This window comes from Doryrhamphus excisus, chromosome 17 (assembly GCF_030265055.1).
Source record: "Doryrhamphus excisus isolate RoL2022-K1 chromosome 17, RoL_Dexc_1.0, whole genome shotgun sequence".
NCBI lineage: Eukaryota > Metazoa > Chordata > Actinopteri > Syngnathiformes > Syngnathidae > Doryrhamphus > Doryrhamphus excisus.
This window is the reverse complement of record NC_080482.1, coordinates 501,621-518,894: the sequence shown is the minus strand read 5'-3', so window position 1 is coordinate 518,894 and position 17,274 is coordinate 501,621. Positions and strand designations below refer to the sequence as shown.

The window sequence follows — 17,274 nt, the reverse complement described above, 5'->3', positions numbered from 1 at the left end:
TATTACAATTTCAGATAAGATAAGATCATTTCAATATTTTCTCTGTAAAACCATTTAACCACTGAGTGCAGGAATCTGTTGATGATGATTAAACGGTTTGGTTAACTTAACTTGAGTATTATTATGAACGTGTGTGTGTGTGTTGGGGGGGGGGGGTATCAAACAAGACATACAGGACATGAACCTTTGATCCCAAATGAATACAAGCCATTCAGGATCAGTACAAGCCTGAAGTTGTTGTCAGGGAGAAGATGATGAAGCTACTGTGTGTAGTATGATGTGACAAATATGCATATTAGCGCTCAATAATGTCATCAAAGCATTGGAGGTGGAAGCTGAAGGAAGCTGAAGGAGAAAAATACAGTCTAAGTTATCTGTGCAGTGTCGGAGAACTCAACTGCGGTGTATTCAAGGACCGTCGGACAAGTGAGAAAGGTCGGATGAAACAAACCAACATGAACATGGAATGTGATGTAGTTATTGACATTTTTTTGTATGTGTCTTTTTTGATTATTATTGCACCTGAAAGTTTCCCACGGCCGATGCGGGTGTGTGGGTGGGGTCAAACAGTCTTCGAGAGTGACTCCATGCCAATCAAAAACGTCATTTTGGTAACATTTTGACAAGTATCAGAGCCTAGGTGTCTTAGGTTTTAGCCAAAGTAGAAAATGCAATCAATGGAACATATCAAACATGTCAGGCATACGTAGTCCGTACTCGAGCCACCCATCCATGTTCTATACTTTCCCCCCAGGCTTGTGGGCCGGTGGACGCCTGGCAAAAGGAGGACAACACCCTGGATGGGCCACCAGCCCAAAGTCGGCCAGGGTAGGCTCCTGCGACCCTGAACAGGATAAATAGCAGAAAACTGAAGGAAGGAAGGCCTCTTAATTCCAATGAAAACCAAACCTGAGGCCATCGGCAGCCATCTTGCCATCAAGCGTTATTAGATTCCATGTGGGCGATGGCCTCGCTGTCTCCCACCAGCAACTTTTCTTTTTAATTTGCCATCCGTGCAGTCTTGGTGCTCGTGAGTCATCATTGCGCGTGTCGCCATGAGTCACTTCTGACTGCTCAAGGTGATCGTCCTATGGGGGCTATTTCCCAATATGCCATCCATTTTGTCTTATCTAGTGCAGGGGTCCCTTTTAGCGTGTGCTTGGCGGAGTTAACGAGACCCCGAATAACACACTTATTATTCAATACCTCCCCTTCCAAATGACCTTCCTGATGGATTGCGGTGAAGACTCGTAGCCTAATGAAAGCTTGGAGATCGTTGCTTCATCAGAATGTATCGCCAACAAAGTAATGGAGTGTGAGAGAAGCAGTTCACGTCCTGCAGATGAACTGGAGATGCACAATGTGTGGACAGAAGCACAGTGTCACACAATGTTGGCCTGCAAATATTTCACTTTTATTATCCTTGAAAATAGACATAGTGCATGATGGATATTTATATACTCTTCTTATTTATGCTTTGCACTTTCCTATTGGGGAATGCACACTTAACGTACATGGGGAGGCACACTCAAAGTCTAATGAGTCTAATTAAAATACAAGATTCAACCTGGAATAACATCTTTTTTGGTAGTTACAGCAAAAATATACTCAATATGGAATCCAGCCTTTGGTGGATGAAAGGATGAATACAATGAATACACAATTCACAGCATGGAACTACTAGTGAGCACATATATTGATCACTCGCCAGCTCCCTGACTACAATGGGGGTGCAATGGGGGTGCAGGGGAACAAGCCTTTGAACATCTTGGTGTTTGGTCTGGAACATCTTCCGCATGTTTGGGTAACATTTACGATATTGATCGTTAGTTAGTTAGTTAGTGTCTACGAGCATAGCCTTGTGTCGGTGTGAAAACAAACCATATTGAACTTGGCGAGTGAAGGGGGGGGGGGGGGGGGGTTGTGGCATCGCAAATCTTCATAAAAGTTGAACTTACATGAAGGTTCTCATTCCTAATGTGGGTTTGCTTAAGGGACCTCCAGCAGTGATGCAAGAAAATCACGTAAAGACAACTAAACGGCATTTGGAAAGGAACTATACCGTGTTGTGATTCTAAAGCAGTATTGCTCAAACTGTTCTTAAAATAGTTGCTCCCAACCACTCCCACTAAGCATGCTGGGTATCTTCCTCTTCTGGCACCTTCCGAACTTCCGAAGTCAAACGCAATCCGTGAACAGACATTGGTCAATCTATGATGTGCTTGAAGTTAAACAGGAAATGACATATATAGAAATAAAAATGTCCCCATGTGTCACCCAAAACTTTATTGATCACACAAGTGTAAAGGAAGCTGATTGGCATTCATAGTAAAATGTTGCATATGCGTCACGGAGGTTGGAGGTTTGAACTCTTGACTTGGTGTATGAGATGATCAATGAGTGCGTTCTGGTTGCTGATTGGCTGCACCTTTATGGAATTTTGTCCATCATGTGAGACATGAAAATACGTCTTTCACGTTTTGTGCAATCCAAAGAAAGAAACACGTAATGAGAAGCCCGTATTGCACCGATAAAACCTTCTAAAAATAATTGCCAAAACGTGAGCTGCATATTAACCGAACTACAGCGACAATGTCATTGTAGGAGCGACCGCAGAAGAACTACTTTTCTGGTGTAGTGACACCATGCCTCGGGCCACGACCGACAGGTAACGTCAGCTACTGGATCTTCTGCATCGCCTGTGAGTTTGGATAAATTAGTACGTCACACGTCACTTAGCTAGATGCTCGTTAGCTCTCAGACCATCAGTCGGCATCCAGCCAGAGCGGACGTTTAAGTGACTGTTTCATTATGGTTTTATCTTGTGCTACATGCTAACTTATGAGAATGACTTCATGTTTCACTCAAGCTGGATCTGCCTCGCACCCAGCAACATTAACTCTGCCTGGGGGGTGTAAAGGAGTCTGCCATGATTAGTGGAAGCAAACGTTCTCTATGCCCCTGTTTTTGACGGACGTAGCGGTCGTTATGATGGACTCTGTGGAACCAAAGAGCCTAAGAAGGGAACGCCAGTAATGCTTAAAATGACCAAAATTCTTGTTTCTACATGGTCACAAACATGCTGGGGGGGTTTATGGGTGAAGTAGGTGAATCCATGACACTGCATTATTAGCTGCCTCGTGCTAGCAGTTTTCACGATTTACAAGGTGCAGAAAAGAGAAACGTGTGTTCATGTCTCACGTAAGGATTGTCAATATTGTCTCACAAAATTCCCCAAAAGGTTTTCATTAAGACAAACCCACAATAAAATAGCATTATTATTAACTGTTATGGTTATACAGAATAATCATTGTCCCGTACTGTTACTGTATTTTTCTGGCCTACAATTAAGATATGCCTTTATTCGTCCCTCAGTGGGGAAATTTGTAATAGCACTACGGTTTTCTAGTGCTCCATGACTAAAGCTTTTATTTGGGAACTATGACAAACATTCATGTTTTGACCAACAACCTGTGTGCCCATGTGTCTGCAAACATCGAAGGCAGCAGAAGATGCGACACAAATCATCATCCAATACCCAAGACCTTTCCTTACGTTAATTGGTCTTACAAATCCAGCCAGAGGTACCGAAGAAGACTAGGTGGAAGATGTGACAATTGGAAGTTCAGACCATACTGACTAACTTTTCCAACAATTCCTTGTTGCTATACATATGTACAGTATAGAGTATATACTGTACATACAGTATACAGTATAGTGTATAATGCTGGTGACTTTGAGTGGAAAGCCTGAATAGCCTTCTACTCAGCTGTGACTCTTTCTGGTCCTCAAATGGACGTTAATCATCAATAATGGCGGCTGTTCCCCTCAAACACAATGTGGCGCCATTTTAAAAAGATGTTAGCTTGTTCAGTAGCTGCGTTCTATTGATTTATTCTCGGCTTGCTTTGTTTGTCGTCTTCTTTCCTGTGTGGGTTGGTGGCTAGCGCTTACAACCGCTCTGTGATGCTAAAGCCGTCTGGCACACATGGATGTTTCATTTTACGTCTACGCTAAACTTTGTCATCCTGATATTGAATTGTGTCAAACAAATGGAGGAAGGTGAGCATCAGTCATGCAAGGTGACCGTTTAGGTGAAGACACCTTTCATTTCTGACATGCCAAGTACAGTAGATCCCCACGTGGCCCTTTTACGTTTTATGGTGGAACGGATCCCAGGAAGCTGCGTTCATGAACCACACATCTACCATGTTTAGGTGCTCCCCACTCATGAATGACAATATAAGACGACTGACGACCAGATGGAACTGGAGTCACGGTGAAGTTTCACCTTTGTACCTCACAACAACTAAGAAGCGTTCAAGGGCCGCCGGACAAAGTGGGATATCTCAACGCTTGGCAAAAAACGACAGCAGTGAAGTATAAAGACATAAACATGTAAAAAGTGGGGGCTTTGAACGGTGGTACATGTATGCTGTACATCTTACCGGTATTATCACGTTACACATTAGGTTTTTTTTAAACAACCTATTTTCTGAAGAAAATCAAATTAAAAAAAAGTTTTTGGACCAAAAAGCCCGAAATGTGCAAGGCCGTGAATGCTGAATGTCGAATGTCCGGGGATCCACTGTACACTCACCCCCAGTTGGTACCCCATCACGGTACTCAACATACACCCAGTATTTGTACCCCCCTTCAGCCAGACTGCTGTCGGGTCTCTGGTTTGGGGCTGACGGGCTGGATGTTCTGGACTTTGGAGAGTGTGACTGGCACCTTTCCTTCCCCGGGAGTTGGTGCTCTCATTATGGGCGTGCCTGTGACGGAAGCCAGGAGTGGGGTCAGCCATGTTAGCCATGGAGGACGCTGGAAGGCACCAACATCAGGAACAACCTTACCAACTGTTGACTGCAGATCAGCCAGCCTTTCCTTAAACTTTTGTTGCAGATATAATTCCTCTTTGGAGTAGCTTTTGGCAAACGCAGACAACAGGAACCCGACAGCCATCGACGTGCCCCCCACACAGAAGAGTACGGCCCCCGTCAGTTTGCAAACATCCAGAGCACGGTTGAAACTGACGGCCTGGCTGTTGAAAAAAGAGAAAAGTTTTATGTCCCGGTTTAGAGGGTTCTTCTTTGGTTGGTCCCCTGTTGTTGGGGGGGGGGGGGGGGGGGGGGGGGATTATTTCAGTTATTCTGGGATTAAATACTTGATTAACTTCGGCCTACCAGTGTGCCACCCTTCCCTGCCCGGGGTTTTCTTTTGTTTACTTTTGTTACATCGAGTCTTAGGACACGATTCAGTGTAATCAAGTGGCACGGTTTGGATGGGCCATGCTAGCATACAAGCTAATAAATATATCCAACATATATAATAAAAATGGCAACAAACGGCAGTCAGGACTCCTAAGTACACAATCCTGTCTCTGAGCCAGTATAACTCCAAGCCATGTTGTCAGGTACCTGTCCACAAAAAGGAGATCGTCTTCCCCAAATGCTTCAATCCTAGCCGGAGTAGCATAGCCCACCACGATGACAACCAGGCCAGCGAACAGGATCACAGTGCCAAACGCGAGACAGACCTGAGGTAGGAAAAATCATCAAATATTTTCAAATGTTGTTTTAAATGTCATGATGCCAACCTTCGTTTCTGCTTGAACTTGCTCAAGGTCAATCTCACCTTCCAGAGTAAAGAGCTCCACCTGCTAGGTGATCTCTGAATCTGAAAATCTTCATCACGTTCCCAGATGGAGGCTGTGCACTCCTCGTAAAACTGGATAACAAAGACATTTTCTATCGTTCATGTCCGTTCTTTGGGTGGACGTTTGTGATTGAGTTCTACCTGGTGTAGGTAGGAGCGGACGCCATACTGCTGGTAGTTCCCGCTGACTTGGGCTTGCTCGCCATACTCAGACCCACAGATCTCTGAGCAAGACGCCATCTTCACGTCTGTCTGCCTGCTTGAGCAAACACAGATAGTAATGCATGACTGACGCCGCCCACGCGGCTTTGCCCCCAGCATGATTAGCATCCTCATATTATACATCTACGCACCAGCGAGCACATTTAACCCCTCCCACTCGCTAGCCAAACGTTAACTAACCAACAGACCGTACATGTGCAAGTGGATTGAATATTAATGATGTGTTTTGGATTGTTGAGAAATGATTATACGCACGAGATGCGCTATTGTCAGAGAACTTTGCACTTTTCTATTCATTTCTTTCATACATACAACATTTAATATAACATACATGTACTATGGACAAAAGTTGTCAGTCAGAGGTTGAACGAGATTAGGCGAGTGTTGCTATGTCACCACGTTAATATAATAACAACATTGGATCATTCTGAGAGGAAATTTGGTGTCTTGCTGGAAATGACGTAAGGCTCATGTTAGTTTGACTCTTTGATGGGGACACATATTCGGGGTTAGGGTCGAGCCCCCCAGGTCCTTTATAGACCAGTTGAAGTACCCTTGAAGAAGACGGGTAGCAGTATCCCAGTTTGTAAAGATAGGCTTGGGACTCCTACACGGCTCAATTAGGACCGCTTGATGGAGGATCTTGGCGCAAACCCTGCCCCCCCCAACTGCTTCAAGGAGTTCCATAGCTGCACAGCACCCTCACTTTCACATGTCTGGGGTTTGCCACCAATATTTTTCCCCCTGACGTGCAGTCCAACCCTGGTGGAGACGGGTCTAGGATGCTGGTTGGCTTGCTTTGTATCTCCAAACTAACTTTCTCCCACGAAATATTGTCGATGAATTCATGTACTCCATGACTCACTGCCTCTGTGCATATGAGCATAATGATGTTCTATGCTTTTGTCAGCTTGCAGAAATATCATCTGCTATCCCTGTTCAGCTGAATTAACTCAAGTAACACAACAGAAGGGGTAATATGCTGTGGAGATATGGAAATAGTTTTTCTTGGTCATTACTCATTGATTTCATCTTGCTGGATTCAATCAATATAATTTCATCCCAGATAAAAATAGGTCTGGTTAGAGGCAAAAGTGATTAAAGCAATTGGGGAATGGTTACTAAGCACGTTGGTCTAATTTGAATTAACAGCGGCAACAAATGTGGACACCAGGCATGGCCGAGGTGTGGATGGACCCTTCTTGTGTTATAGTCATCCAAAACATCAACATCAGCAACAATGGGACAAGCAAAGGAATTACTACCAAACCAGTTTGGTTGTATGGCTTCATATTAGTGTCCTGATTTAAGTATTGTGCACCTTGGATTTGACCAAAATGGTAGACGAAAAGAACGTTAACGTGGATTGGGATTGTCAGATGTCAGTCACAAGCAAGAAAACCTGATATATTTGCTTAAAGTGACCTGATCTATAAGAATTTATTGATAATGTTGCACCCATACCCTAGTGAGGATAAGCGGCATAGAAATGGATGGATGAGTGGATGGATGGATGGATGGATGGATGTGTGGATGGTTTGGTGGGTGGATGGATGGATGATGGATGGATGGATGGATGGATGGGTGGATGGATGGATTGGTGGGTGGATGGATGGATGGTTGTTGCACCCATAAACTTCATGTCATCATTTCAGTATTTCATGGAACAGTAAGTCACATTTAACATGGTCTTGATAAATTAGTTCTCATTCCAAATTCCAGGAAAACTGCATTAGTACATCACTAAAGGTGTGTAGCAAGGACAAGCTTTTCACTAAATAACTAAACTCTGTTTGGATTACGATCAGGTCCTCGTTCAAAAAAACAATACAATCAAAAGATTGTGAACGTAGAAGTCGTTGTGAGCTGGCCTTGGTGCTGAACGCCATTACGACCCCAGCATGAAAATATGCCTACGTCACAGGTGACGCTCATCTGAGAGCATACAGTACCTCTATGAGGTAACCCCATGCATACGTGCTTCCCACCCCCCACCAGACATAAATAGACACGCATTACGTTCATCAATTCCATTTACAGGCTTTGTATTCGCCAGACTTCCGGGCCAAACTGCAGTCGACGGTCACAGAACTGCAGGGTCTGGGAGGACGTTAGGTTGCTCTTTTGTATCTCATCATTACATCCCATCTACAACATGACAACACACGCACACACACACACACACACACATTCAATGCAAAACTGCTGACACCCCCCCCCCCCCATCCCTCCCCCCCTAAAAATTACCGTTGTTACGTTATGAGAGAGACGTAATTTGACACCATGCCGACGGAACGACGATGTTGTCAACAAGAGGAACAGTTTGTTGTTGCATGAAAATGAATATTTGGAAAAACTGCAACCCAAATTTACCCAAATTTACCCAAATTTACCCAAATTTACCCAAATTTACCCAAATTTACCTGTCATTAGCAGCTCGGAGACTGATCACTCGCTCCTGCTGGCTCGGCCGGCTCCCATCACTCTGAAGGCGCCTCTCTCTCTCTCCCTCTCTCTCTCTCTCTCTCTCTCTTTCTCTCGCTCTCTCTCTCTCTCCCCCCTCTCTCTCTCTCTCCCCCGGGTCTCTTGTTTGTGTGCATGATTCAGAAGCTCTCGTCTACTGCGCATGTGCCAGTCCCATGACAACGTGATGATTCAGAGCTATATAGTGTATATATATATATATATATATATATATATATATATATATATATATATATATATATATATATATATATATATATATATATATATTTATAACCAGGCAATAACTGGATGGGACTGGCAGGGACACTCATTCAAGATTGAACAAAGCAATGCATGAATGAGAGAGATAGGTAGATAGAGAGATGCATTCATATCATAAAATCTTTCACTTATTATATTCTAAATTGTGTTTTTGATTCAGGTAATTACATTCAATACATTCCCAAAACATTTACATCATGTACTCGGGTCTTTTTATATCATTTTCCAGGGTTTTGGTGTATAAAGACTACTTTTTATGGTGACTTCATAAATGGCTTTTTGTCATGAATTCAAAAGTCGTCCATGCCAAAGTAGAATGATATTCATGATTGTCATGGCAGCAGTCCAGAATGGCCTCGTGTGTTCTTAGCTGACTATTAGAATCAATGTGCCGTCTTTTTTCCTTTTCAACTATAAAGGTGGTCAAATATAAAAAATAAGTGTGAGTGAGGACATGAGAGCATGGCGACCCGGCAATCGATGGAGAACACACTGCCTGGCCAAAACAAGCTTTCTCGACGTCTTGTTATTTGTGGAATATCGGCTTTATTTGCTATCTTAGCTGTTATTCTACAATGGAGGCACTTGTTTCACTTCTCCAGCTCACTGATTGGTTCATTCCAACCATGAAGACCATTCAGGGGGTCATACTGGATGGACACATCTATTCCAGGGGTGTCCAACCTGTCACATGACCAGAGATTGGCAGTCGCCGGCCGTTTGTGTTTTGTTTTTGACCTTTCTCTTTCATCTCAACCGCCGAGGTCCACACGAACTAACCAAAGGTAAAGTCATAGAATGTCATATTGTGTCTATAGATCCATGCACCTACAGCTAGATCCCACCACATGTATAGTTGTGTGTTGTTTACCGTCACATGATGTTACACTGCTGCTGATTGCATCATCGTGCCTTATCACGCCACTAACACGTCTGACTCCCAGCAGTCAGTCCTTTTTATTTCCCACAATCCTCAAAACTCCGTCAGATGTCAGCACATTCCTTATTCCGGACCTGTCTGGAAAGCGTCTTTTGGATGAAGCTCGGAGTTAAGCGCTGACTCAGGCTTGTCGTAAATGACGCCCCTTAATCTGATTACACCGCGGCCTGTGTTTACATTCATATCCTGTTTCTGTTTTACAACACGCCGTCTTCTCTCGCTTTCTCAACAAGTAGAATCATTATTTCCAATGATACTGTTCTTATTGCATTTCATCCCCTGCTCTTCCTGAACTGATCCACTGTGCAGACGGCATTCCCGTTGAAGGAGACTTTTCTCCTGCCACTGTTGCTTAGTGTTTGCTCATCGGGGATTTGAGTCTCCATGGAGAAAGATCTTAGATCTGTTGGTGTTTTTGGCGCTTTAACTAAAGACATATTGACAAAGCGTGCTGCTCATTCAGCATGTCTCAGGGTCCGTAGGAACAAATGCCGTGTGGTGTTCCTTGGGATCCGTAGGTCAGCATCACAGCGTGTCGTTTGTCATTGCAACTCCTGCTCCCAATTATTGTGGCGTGCCTGTGTCTCTGTGTCAAAGGTCGAGTCCAGGCAGCTGGGATCTTGTTGTTGAAGACGTTTTATGTTTCTTCTTCTTTAGTTGTAAACTTTTAGATGTGGACTTTCGCTTTCACGTCTCCGGTGGGTGCATCCCCTGGGGGTGGCTTGTTGTTGGTATCGTGGTGGAGCATGACGTGAACAGCCGTCCTGCATAGCAATAGGTCATTTGCCTGTTGGCTCTTTAGCGCCGCCCTCGTGGCTCCCTGGAGCTTTTTGAAAAATGTTTGAAAATGGAAAAGGGGGGAGGGAGATTATTTTTTGTTTTAATATGGTTTCTGTAGGAGGACAAACGTTTTCCAATGTTGTAAAAACGTGGAGAGTAAATATTAAATGTCAACATTTCTGTTGACACACGTTTCTATCAGCAGGGTGGGATGCCAGGTAGGTGCCTGTTGAAAACAAAGCGGCGGCTGTGTGATGGGCCATGGATCCCAAAGGGAAAAAGAGAAAAATAACTGAGGAGAACCGAGGATTCAAGTTTATTGGACCGAATCATTTGCATTCATCTTACATGCCGGATGTTGGCTTTTCATTTTTTGTGGCTCCAGACATATTTGTTATTTGTTTTTTTGGTCCAATATGGCTCTTTCAACATTTTGGGTTGCCGACCCCCGGTATAGGCGAAGAGGTGTAAGGACATTGTTATAAGCAGACACCGCATCCTTCCATAGAGAAAAGTCCAGTGGGGTTTTTAATAACAGCTGGAGAGCAAGTTAAATGTAGTCCTGAATGAGTGGATGAATGTGACTTACCAGGAGGATTATACACCCAAACTCACCAGGAAGGTGATGAGACTTTTACAACTAAGTATAAAAACGTTCTCTGGAAAGGTCACATGTAAATAGCACAAATGTTTTTCAGTGAATAAAAACATTTCATTCATCTCATTTCATAAACATCAAACATTATCATCTCCCTCACTTCTTTTGAAAGAAGAGCTTTTGAAGTTCCGCATTTTCTTGACATCTTGAAACAAGACCCTATTTCATGACGGACACAATGCTGTCTCCAGCTAGGTCTCAGTCAGAGACAGACCATTGCACCCAAGCCCCCCCCCACTGACTGCTCGAGCTAGACTACCAACAAGAGTAACCACTGGTTTCTCCCCTGCCAATCAAATAGTCTTGGTTGTATGATGTGACACCTCAAAGTCTCTATTGGTTCAGTGTGACCAGTGTGACCAGTGTGACCAGTGTGGCCAGTTGACCAGTCTGGCCAGTTGACCAGTGTGGCCAGTGTGGCCAGTGTTACCAGTGTGACCAGTGTGACCAGTGTGGCCAGTGTGACCAGCATGACCAGTGTAGTGGCTATTGTGTTGATTGGTGGTATAGCCAGACAAAGCACATACTATTTTTTCCACAATAAATCTGAATAAATATAAGCTATAAGCAATAGTTGACTTCAAGTGATTGCTATAAATCATTAACTGTAAATTACCATTTCATTTGTGCACATTAAGCATTAATAATGCACTTTTGTCGGGGGAAAAAACGCCTCCTTTCCTCCTCTAGCTCTCTCTCCCTGTGTGTACACAGTGAGCATCTCAGCGTAGAGTGAGGCGGTTTCTATGGCGACATGAAAAGGTCACCTTCAGGGAGCTCACTGTGAGCGTGTTCAGAATGCCAGCCGAATAATCAGGCTTCCCGTAATGACTGATAACAGACCACAGCTCATTACAGACACTGAAACACGGAGGGCGGGGGGCTTTTAGGTAGATTATTAGCATCTGAGCACAGGAAGTATTTGTACTAAAGGTATTCTTGCACTTGTACTTATTATGTTCATGGTTTGGGACACTTTTGATTTGCTTTGATAATTGCATATTCAGGAAAGCACACAATGTCACTAGATACAGTAGAAAAATGGATACAGTATATATATATGTGTGTATATATATATATATATATATATATATATATATACACATATGTGTACATGTGTACATGTGACATGTGTTACATGTCATCCCCGTTATTAGACAAACATTACAGTACTCGGGAAACGTCAACACAATGCAAACATAATATACACGACTCCTTCAATTTCCTTTGATGACAATAACAATATTCCGTATATGCTGTATAAATGTTATGGTATATGTAGTAAATCTAAGAGAGCACATAGTAGTATGTGACCCCAGTAGTTGTTGTACTCAAATACTGAAGAATCAGTAATATCTCCAAGGTAATACGGTCATCCACTAACAATGGAAAACATGAATAAACTGCATTTAATATTTGAAGATATTTTACTGAAACTTTGTCATGTATTTGTCAACAAAGAAGTAAAGTGTAGCCGACATGGAGAACAGCTCAGAAAAGCCGATTCCTTGGTCCCGATGCTGCCATCTGCTGGACAACACAAGAACTCATCAAGCAATGAAGTGCTGCACTGACTTGATCCAGCCATCCATTTTCCACGTAATCCATCCCGTCTTAGTGTCGTGGGTGAGCTGGATCTCCCACCCAACCTCCGGCTGGTCCATCACAGAGCAGTACAGCCGATATTCGGGATAGCCAAGCAAGCTTTCACACTCACATTCCCACCGATGGAGGAATTTAGGGTCTCCAGTTGACGACTTGGGAGTACTCGGGTACAAACAACGCAAGCACAAAGAAAACATTCAAACCAGGATTCTGAGAAGGTGAGGCAGCAGTGCAAACCCCAAAGTGCTAGTTTTGAACCTATTGCATTATTATTATTTGAACAGATGATGCTCATGAACACATTTCATATTTATTATAATCATCAAAGAAGAGACAAAACAAGGTGTTCCATGAAGACTCCAATGCTTCGTTCCTGGGAATGCACGGCCAAACTTCAAATATCAGATGTTTGCCTCATTTCTTTCCAACTTAAAAAGTTACAAAGCTTGAGTGGAAAACCTCGCAGACTTCTGATCACATCCTCATTCTTTTGCCTACCGCCGCCCTCGCCAACTGTCATGATGAATGTGATGTAGGCCGATGCTATCCATCCATCTGAAAAACCTTCTCCTTGGCCATGGTGTCCATTCTTCATCGTATTGATTCCTTTGTCATCTTGCCAGCGCAGGAAACTCAGACATCCACAGTATTTCATATTCCACCGACTGGAGGGGAATGGGAGGGACTGGGGGGCACCGGGGGGGACTGGAGGTGACGCTCCAATGGACGTGACCCTTTTTTGAGGCACAGCATGTCAGAAGGGGTCAGAAATGTTGTTTAGATTTGGAATTAAAACTATCTAAAGAAAGTCAACACATCTCCTCAGAAGGAAGACACTCCGGTCATGTCTACATAGTCCTTACGGTCTTAGCGTCGTGGTGAGCTGGACCATCTCCCAGACAACCTCCGGCTGGTCCATCACTAAGCACATACAGTAGAGCCAAGCCAGCTAATTTGACCTGTTGGGGAAACAAAAAAGCACATTTGCACAAATTGTACACACATTTGGCTACCATAAAGATGGCAACATAATACAAATACAAATATCAGGCATTCAGAAGATGTGATATGTAGTTTAATATCTGCAATGTGTTTGACACCAGCTTGCTGGAATTGACCGTTTATTAGCTGACTGCTTGTTAATAAAGTGATTGAAGCACAATCCAGCTTTAAGAACACTTACTAACACGTTTGAAGGTATAAAATGTATAGCTGCTCACCATTAATGAATGAAAATGAAAAAGCATCTATAGAACGGATGAATTCCGAGTCACGCTCTCGCCTTTAGCCTGGTTGTTAGACAAGAGCTACAAACATGGTGCAGCCAAGAAGTTGGCTGCTGGAAGCTACTCCTTCTGAAAGCACACATGGCGCCGCCATTCTGCTCTAACGCCATGTTTTTGTGGCGTACACGTATGCTGTACTGTGATGCTAATCATTTTATGCTTTATTATCATCCATTTAGAAATTATTTTCAAAATGATGAATGTATTTTCAAAAAAATCAAAAACATTTAAAAGCAATAATAAATAATCTATTAAATAATTACTTGAATTTGCAAATGCAGAGTGGAAAATATGCGAGGATCCCCCAAATTACCTGGTAGCAAATCTATTTAAAAATTGTAATTGTATTTTAAGAAGTGATGCCAAGCGACCCCCATGTTTTAATCTCATCATTGGAACATTTGCCCTGAATTGTCATCAGTCGCACGTCTGTTGTGTTGACGTATCGCTCTGTGCTGTAATTGTCACTGCTTGGCTCTCCAGGCACAACGTTACTTATGAGATACACTTAGCAGCAATTCATCATGCTAAGGCCCACCACATCCACCCGGACGCCCCCCACATTTGCCACAAACCTTTTAGTACGGCCAGTCTCTCCATCTTTGGTGTGTGCTATTTCAGTTACATGTGTAGTTTTCCATTTCTAACCTGTTTTGTATATTTCTGAGGTATACCTTTTGAGTGTTAAGTTGCTGCGTGATGAGTTTAGTGTTGTTTTGTGAGTGATTTACATTTGCAACAATATAATCACAACATTTGGAGGATAGGATGTAGGTATTTGGTGTGCGGACAAAAGGTAAGTTCTTGTTCTTGAGACACTGCCTCACCAGCCATGAACCTCTCTCTCTCTCTGTCTCTCTCTCTCTCTCTCTCACACACACACACACACACACCCCCATATAAGGACTTTATAGGACACATACATCATACAGCCTTAAAGAATACAGGCCTTGAAGTTCTGCAGGAATTAGTTATGTTTGTCTGGACGAAGCCCCCCATGCAGCAGCAGGTCCGTGTTCTACTGTTGTTTTTATGTTGCAGTTCCATCTGTCATTGATTTTACACACGCTCTTTTCTCTTGTTTGCTTCTCTGTTCTCTGCGCTCCTCTCTCTGTAATTGGTAATTTAAATGAAAAAGCGTCAAACTGGGGATTAGAGTCACATGCATGCGTCTCCAAGGGATAGAACAAAAGCATCCGGGGAGGGGGGTTGCCATGGTTACAGCAGCCATGTGGCGTTGGACAGTCAAGCTGTTGATATACTGTATTTGAAAAGTGTTTGTGAATTTTTGCTATTTTCTGACGACGAGGTTGGCTTTCTGGTAAAAACCGAGCCCGATACACGTCATCTGTTGTCGTACGTTAATGCTAGCACGCTAATGTCATGTGTGCGGATGGGCAGGCAGGCAGACCGGCCAGCTACCGTCACCACGCGGCAACAGCCGACCACGCTTCACCAAAGCGCTTCCAATTACACAAGCCCACCATGCCAAAAGTCCCCTCTTTTGCTTTCAATAGATGGGACGTCTGGGCTGCATTCTCTGCCTGGCCCCCCCAGCCCCCCCAGCCCCCTCCCTTCGCTCTTCTCATGGTGCACCTGCCTCCCCACTCTCCAGGCCAGCTATAGTCGTCCTATCAAAAGGAGTCAGGCTCTTTTTTCTTGCAGAAAGCTAATCCAACACCTGTCTCCAGGCTTTATTCGGCAAATAGAGAGCAGTGTGCTCCTGAATGCGAGAGCTCCGGGAGCCTGTGAATACAGTATGTGGAACTCAAGTGGAATGGAGTATATGTAGGTGTTTTGAAAGGCGGGGGGGGGGGCACTATGTCATTTCAACAACATCAATCAACCAAAAAAACGTGTATGATGCTTTTCTTTGAGGATTTGAGAATGGACATATGGCGATACAACGGAGGCTGGACACTTTTCAGCCGTAATGTGCTATCAAAGGGCATTTGGGGAATAGATGGCTGGGTTTCATTTAGCAGGGGGGCAGATAAGTACTAGCACTAGACCGACAGAGGTTCTTCCTGTGTTTTGAATGGTACTCACAGTAACTCTAGAGTGCATGTCTATCAATATGACAGAACAGAATTACAGTGGTACCTCCACCAGTGGTACCATAATTTATTTCAAAAGGTGAGAAGAAACCCGAAATGTAATAAAGCCAAGACGTTTTTTCTCATAAGAATTAATGTACACACAATTAATCAGTTCCAGCACCTTAAAAGATTTTTTAAAAATTGGGCTGTCAAAATAAGCCCATTAACAGCACTAACTCATTTATGAGTTAATTGCATTAAATTTTGAAGCGTGATGAACACATATGCACCATGGCAAGCCGTGCGTCTCTGAGTCCTCAGCATGGTGGGTGCTTTGTTGGGACACCTAATTGTACTCTGGGCTACTGACTAGCTCCTTACACGCAGTATTGTACCATAACTGAGACGGAGGCGACCATTTTCTCTCCAAAAACTACCTCATATCAACCAAGGTCTGCCTGCAGTTGCAAACGTCTCCAGATGTCATTGTCTAACTTCCAGATTAGATTGATCGTAAGTAATTGATTTCATTGATCTGGCCCATGTGCACAAAACACAGAACATGTAGCGTTCTTGTTAATCCATTAAAGAACATCGGGAGTCACGGAAGCGTTTGCTATTTTTTAGGACAGACTTTAATTTAACAGGACAACTCACTCAATCACGGCCTCTGAAGATTCGCCTCCAGCAGCGGGGGGCTCTCAAATTGGAAATTGGAGGTAAAATAAATCTAAGATTGCTTCTCTCTCTGTAGAGTCCCAAACATGGCTGCGGGGGGGATATTAGAGAGACGGCTGAGCGGCAGAGTTAGATGAATAGATGGCAACAGCCAAAGAAAGGAAAAAAAGACTGAAAAGGAATGAATGGAAAAAAACTGAACATTAAAGTGTTCAAAAAATTGAGGATGTTTTTTTAAAAAGAAAAAGTGCAAGTGTCGTCCATGTCTGGTGGACCGTTTCTCTAGAACAGGGGTGCTCATTAAGTCGATCGCGAGCTACCGGTCGATCGCGGGGGTGGTACTGGTCGATCGCTGGTCGATCGCGGCGTGACATTAAAAAAATATCATCCCAGCATCAATGCCGTCACTTGATTGACATACAGGGCAGCCATTCAGATGACAACTGAATGTTGCCCTTCGGGCGACCAATCAAATCAAACAACGTCTCTAAGTGCAACAGAACTTACGATGTCAGCCTATCATCCATCCCCGTTACTTGATTGACATACAGGACAACCAATCAGATGACAACTGAATTTTGACCTTTAGGTCACCGCTCATGCGTAAACAACGATGCAAAGTGCTAAGCTAGTCGGCGAATTGCGAGATTTTAAAGCCCT

The 17,274-nt window shown here is 43.5% G+C and overlaps 1 protein-coding gene and 1 long non-coding RNA gene across 3 annotated transcripts; both read right to left on the bottom strand.

Moving 5' to 3' along the window:
- Positions 1-1,398: 1,398 nt before the first annotated feature.
- Positions 1,399-8,445, bottom strand: nrsn1 (neurensin 1). Of its 2 annotated transcripts, none has more exons than XM_058054028.1 (6): positions 8,304-8,445; positions 5,800-5,917; positions 5,638-5,730; positions 5,421-5,539; positions 4,857-5,044; positions 1,399-4,775 (listed from the first exon to the last, which is right to left on the bottom strand). In XM_058054028.1, exons 2-6 carry the CDS (start codon positions 5,896-5,898, stop codon positions 4,657-4,659), a joined length of 618 nt encoding a protein of 205 aa, XP_057910011.1. In that variant the 5' UTR covers positions 5,899-5,917; positions 8,304-8,445; the 3' UTR covers positions 1,399-4,656. The 2 variants fall into 2 exon arrangements, with proteins under 2 accessions (XP_057910011.1, XP_057910010.1); XM_058054027.1 differs by having other exon boundaries at positions 5,800-5,914; positions 8,304-8,428.
- A 4,557-nt stretch (positions 8,446-13,002) lies between these two features.
- LOC131105505 (uncharacterized) lies at positions 13,003-16,863 on the bottom strand. Its single transcript, XR_009119948.1, has 3 exons — positions 16,594-16,863; positions 13,475-13,570; positions 13,003-13,345 (listed from the first exon to the last, which is right to left on the bottom strand). It is a non-coding gene; the product is annotated as an uncharacterized LOC131105505 (long non-coding RNA).
- Between the last annotated feature and the right edge of the window lie 411 nt (positions 16,864-17,274).